At 39.6% G+C, this 6,000-nt stretch overlaps 1 protein-coding gene across 1 annotated transcript in view; it reads left to right on the forward strand.

The window, feature by feature from the left end:
- The window catches only part of PLEKHM3 (pleckstrin homology domain containing M3), a 68,975-nt gene extending 65,388 nt beyond the window's left edge, over positions 1-3,587 (forward strand). The window contains exon 8 of the mRNA XM_087706685.1: positions 3,148-3,587. Coding sequence (XP_087562811.1) covers positions 3,148-3,325 — 178 coding nt within the window. The 3' untranslated portion in view covers positions 3,326-3,587. The remainder of the gene's footprint in view (positions 1-3,147) is intronic.
- Positions 3,588-6,000: the final 2,413 nt, after the last annotated feature.

Consider the following 6,000-nt stretch of genomic DNA (forward strand, 5'->3'; position numbering starts at 1 on the left):
TTTCAATCATTAGTCTAAAAATAGAAGTTGCAGTAAACACGAGTCGTCATGAACGAGTCACAATTATGGCCATACAAAATGTAGTTTGTTTCAGGCAAACAAAAAGGAGGCTTAAACAAGGACTCAAAGCTGTTGAAAATAGAATCCTCTGTAGTATTTTAATTCGTCTCTTAATCATAGGGATAGAGAGTGTAATGGGGTAATTGACTATCAGGTTTATGCGTAAAGGGTTAAAACTGCACAATGACCAGGTTGTGTTCTCTCATTGAGATCAGCTTCACATGCTTATTTCATATAAAATTTATAGCAGGGGCTTATTAAAAAGAGACACATCCTTCCTTGTATTTCAGTATACCTGAAATAACCATTTAGAAATGGCAGATTTCCTATTATGTCACCTGGCTGACTTTTTTGTTGCAAGTCACATGGGTTACGTTCTTCTATGAGCTCCTGGGACCCATGACATGCGCAATGGAATCCTGAAATGGACTTCTCGTTCAGGTTACGGCGATTTTCCTTTTGCGTTGCATACGGTGAACGAATTGGACAATGTGCTGTGTCACCCCTGGTTAACAATGATAGCTGATACGACAGAAGGTATCTCCATGCTGACTCATGTGATTAAAGAAAACAATCTTTAATCAGTGAAAAGTTGAAATCTTTTTAAGAGGGATCTAAATCTAAACCAGTGTTTCTCAACCTTGGCAACTTGAAGATGTCCGGATTTCAACTCTCAGAATTCCCCAGCCAGCATTCACTGCAAAGAATACTGAATGCTGCAAAGAATAAAGATGAATAAAGACCAATTTTGATGGAAAAAATTCTGTAGAATATGAACAGTGATAAATAAGCCTGTAGTTACGAATAGGAAAGCTAGTTTGGTGTAGTAGTTAAGGCACTAGGGCAGTGTTTCTCAACCTTGGCAACTTGAAGATGTCCGGACTTCAACTCTCAGAATTCCCCAGCCAGCAAATGCTGGCTGGGGAATTCTGAGAGTTGAAATCCGGACATCTTCAAGTTGCCAAGGTTGAGAAACACTGATCTAAACAAAGCAAAATCCAAGGATCCAAAGTTGGGTTAGCATAAGTTCTCCCAAATTTTACAACTACCAATGCTGAAGATTGCAGCGTGGATATTGTCTTTCTTCTGAAAAGCCAGCTGCATCTCTCACTGCCTACTGAATCAACAGAATTCCATTTTTCATATACTCTTTCTTTAAATTTCCTTTAATACACATTTTAATCCCATTCCTCTAGAGACAAAGAAGAAAAGGATGCTTCAGATTGCAATTAATCAATTAGATTTTAGCTGGTAATGAGAGTTATAATCAAGTGCATATAGAATCATGTATCTGAAAGAGTTATTTCTAAGTAGATGTGTGATAAAGTGGTTTATAAAATATTCTGGAAATCTAGAGAATGGAAGCTAATGAGATTTTAAGTGAAATCTATGGAAAGTAGAATTCCAACCTCTTCTTCCAGTAGTGTTTTTGGACATCCCATTCTTGCTTTTACTAAGAAATTAGTTGATTATGGATGTTACAGAAGATATGGGCTTTTTGCTTCATTACAAATTGTTTTACCAAAGTGGTTGTTCTTAAATGTGTATCTCAACATTCTCTTCTCCTTCCCTTATCCCTACATTTAACGCATCTGGATAGGAGTGGCAGGTGTGTTCCACTCTTTCGTAATCCTCCGGGCATTCATTTCAATAGAAATTCCTGATAAGCTTTTACATTTTCCAGTTGAATGAGAAAAGAGGGAAAGGGAGAGGCCATGAATGAATACAAAATGACATTCTCATCAATCATTAGTCTCCAACCATTGCAAGGAATTGCAAGTCACTAATGAAAGGGGAATTAACTTTATAAAGTCAGCATTAGTGTCAGGGGAGGTGATTTAAAATTTTTAAAAGTCACACAAAGTGTTTTCTTTGACTGTTGTTTAAACTCACACTTAGGTGGACAATATGTTTCTTGAATGCAGTAAAGAGTGAGTAGCATGCTTTTAATTAAACTTGTAAGGTCTACAAGAGATTTCAAGCAAATGTTGAGTATTTTTATTTATTTATTAAATATATATGCAGCGTATCTTGTTGTCATGCAATTCTGGGTGACTCACAGTCTCGTAAAACAATATTATAAAAGATCAAATCGGTAAGAGAATAACAATCCTGCATGCAGTTAAACTGCACACAAATCACTGATTTCAGTAATAACATGCAGAGTTGCAGCCCAAATGTTTTATTGAACTATGAATACAGTAAATACGCACACTGTAGAACAAGAGTAGAGTGTGAAGTTGTCTCAATCACAGCAACTTCTGATACATGGACTTTAACCCAGAATTCCCAGCAATGGGCATGTTGGCTGGGAAAAAAAATATCTATAAAAATCTGGGCATCCTTTGTACCCAAAATGCAGCCGCGCGAGCGATCGTGGGTGCACCTCGGTTCACCCACGTTACACCTATCCTCCGCGAGCTGCACTGGCTGCCTATTGGTCTCCGGATACGCTTCAAGGCGCTAGTCGTCACTTATAAAGCCCTTCATGGTATTGGACCTGGGTACTTGAGAGACCGCCTGCTGCCAATTATCTCCAATAGACCGATTAGATCCCACAGATGAGGCCTCCTCCGAATTCCATCCGCCGGCCAGTGTCGACTGGTGACTACCCGGAGGAGAGCCTTCTCTGTGGCTGCTCCAACCCTCTGGAACGAACTCCCCGTGGAGATTCGCACCCTCACCACCCTCCAGGCCTTCCGCAAAGCCCTTAAAACCTGGCTGCTCCGACAGGCCTGGGGCTAAAGAGCTGTTGCCCCCCCGTCTCGAATGGTATGACTGTCGTGTGTTTTAAATTATGCATTGTTATGTGTCGTTTTTTAATTTTTTGTCTGTATCCCCCTTCCCTGGTTTGAGTTGTGAGCCGCCCTGAGTCCCCTTCGGGGGGAAAGGGCAGCATATAAATATAATAAACAAACAAACAATTCTCTATGACTGGCTGTCAGAGGTAATAATGTACCTGATCCCAGGAAACTCCCATAGGAGTTAGGGATTCTGCTTATTTTACAGAGATGATCTTTTGAGAAAAGCTGAGAAAAGGTAGAAACGTGAGTGTAAATGTGCAACTATCCCACTTTGTGCTTACAGGTGTGAAAGCTGTAGCGCTGTCTTCCATTCAGAATGCAAAGAAAAGGCCGTTCCGTGCCCCAGATGTGTGAGGAGAGAGCTGCAGATGAAGCAGAAATCCTTTTGGAGAAGACTGAATATGGATGAGAGCCTGGAAGAGGCCTGCAGCATGTTTGAATTGTCCTATCAGAATACATGATCTGAGGGGGAAACGTGACAGCCGACATCCTTCCCCAGCTTGGAATGAATGCTCTAAGGCGCTGGTTCGTTGCCAGGGAGAATACTTTACTACCAAAAAAATAATAATGTTGATGTATGTTTTGTTCCTGAGTAGCTGGAGTTCAGAACGCTAAGAAATTCAAAGGCTAAATTGCAATTATGAGCTGGTTAGGGCAGTGTTTCCCAACCTTGGCAACTTGAAGATGTCTGGACTTCAACTCCCAGAATTCCCCAGCAGTGGTTAGGACAGTGTTTCCCAACCTTGGCAACTTGAAGATGTCTGGACCTCAACTTCCAGAATTCCCCAGCCAGCGAATGCTGGCTGGGGAATTCTGGGAGTTGAAGTCCGGACATCTTCAAGTTGAGAAGGTTGGGAAACACTGGGTTAGGGAACCAACGGGTGTTACACCGAAAGTAGTTTGCTTGAAATATTTACTATTGTCTGCATTGATTGCATTCTCTTTGCATTGGAAGATCTCACTGGCTTGTATTTATTACTGGACTTCAAGTGGTTTTTCTTTTTGGTAGAAATAGATGGCATTGCTATTTAAAGTTCACAAATTACTTAGGACAATGTGCCTGTGGACAGGTATCTGTAGAGCTTTGTGCAGCTTAGAAAAATGACTTAATAAACTGCTTGTATGAATATTTTCCCTGCTCCCCCCAAAATCAAGCCAGTTCCATTTTAGAAGCACGGCATGGTAATTGTCCTTAAAACCTCTATAAAACCAAGTGCTAAAACTTGTCTAGGGCTTATGTTAATATTCCAGAATACTAGAAAAAAAAAATGCTTTCAGTAATGAAATATTCACAGTTGAATACTTGTTCACAACACAATTGTTCACAAATCATTAATTCAGATTCTGATTTTTCCCACGTGTAACACCATAAAACTTGAATATTTAATCCCCTTTGATGTTAAATAATGTACATTGCTTTGCTCATATCTTGTAGAAGAAATTTCCTGCATTTGGATGATGGAACTAGAATCTGATTCTTTGCCGCTTTTAAGATTCATATTCTAATAGTATATATACCAAGGCTCTGAGTACTGTAGCAGAGTCAGTAAGAGCTTGAACACTTCATCCTGAAAGTGAAATTTCTTGCATATTTTTAAATTCTGCACTAAGAAGCACCGGGACATATGTTTTAACCACTTAACATGCAACATTTGAAAATAATGAAAATATTATAAAAATGGTTGGAGGTTTTTACTTCTGCTTTCAACTAACAATAGTTTAACATTATATTCCAGTCCAGCCAGCAACAGGGATTAGTGTTTACTATGATTAATTGAAACAAGCCATCTGCAGACCTTGTTTCTGATGTCTTCCTTGCTATAGTGAAGGATAGCACAAGTTTTATCTGTAATTATAGATCTGGCTTGGTACTGGCATATATCAAATCAAGAGTAGCCACTTAATTTGTGCAGGCAGGGGACACATTTTTATTTCTCTCTCTACTTCCTCCCTTCAAACCGCAACTTACTTTCTCTACATGTGTTACGTTGATTTGTTATAGGTTGGCTGTTAGCAATTGCATATCTGGAAGACAATCAACAGAACTGGCAGTGACTAGGACAGTGTTTCTCAACCTTGGCAACTTGAAGATGTCCGGACGCTGGCTGGGGAATTCTGGGAGTTGAAGTCCGGACATCTTCAAGTTGCCAAGGTTGAGAAACACTGGACTAGGAGAACCACAATTCATGTTATTTAAATTTATTTATTTAATTTATGATTTAATTTATAATCTTGTTGACGTACTGCTTGGTTCTTCTGGACTAGTTGGCACCCAGTTTTTTATGAGCAAATAGGCTAACTGCAATGGACCATCCTAAGGAATGGTCATCTGCTTTGTCTTTTAAATTATTTTCATGCATTTGTCAATAAGCTGAAGCCCATATGTTATATTGAGATTTATTTTCATTGCTTCTTTTACTTAAGCAAAAGTAGTAGAAGAGAGAGAGAAAGAGAGAGAGAGAGAAAGAGAGAGAGTGTGTGTATTTGACTTTTGCATGATTTCCAGAATCCAGAGCAAAGAAGAAGTTGGTATAAATAATCTGCTTGGTTTTGTTCTGATGTTTTCTTTTGGGAGGGGGGGTATCTTGGAACTTCCTCATTATTTTAATTTTTTAAGGCAGACTGGGCAAGTGAATCAAGCATGTGGAATGTGTGTTTACCAGTGGTGGGATTCAGCCAGTTTGCACCTATTTGGGAGAACCAGCTGTTAACTTTCTAAGCAGTTTGAAGAACCGGTTGTTGGAAGAAATCTCATTTTGTTTTTTTCCACTTTCCAGGGCTAATCCTGTAAGGAAGGCAGGAAGGAAACATTCTGGTGTTGTTTCTAGCCTCATCTTTATTGCCCTGCTTACAGAAACTGCCTCTCCGGTTAACCCTTATTACATTGTCACAGCTAAGGCGAAGTGCCCATCGACCTGAGTGACATTGACTTGGCCACGCCCACCCAGTCACATGACCATCGAGCCCCACCTACCCAGATGTTCATTAGGGCAGAGAACCGGTTGTTAAATTATTTGAATCCCACCACTGGTGTTTACCAACTTTTTTTCAATGCATTGTAATGTTGTTGTTTTTTTTTTACATTTCCTTAAGTTATCCCATCATTGTCTTCATTTTATCCAGTGAGTTATTAAAA

Source organism: Thamnophis sirtalis, unplaced genomic scaffold (assembly GCF_051295495.1).
Source record: "Thamnophis sirtalis isolate CommonGarterSnake01/CBP01778 unplaced genomic scaffold, rThaSir2_p1.2 scaffold_1, whole genome shotgun sequence".
NCBI lineage: Eukaryota > Metazoa > Chordata > Lepidosauria > Squamata > Natricidae > Thamnophis > Thamnophis sirtalis.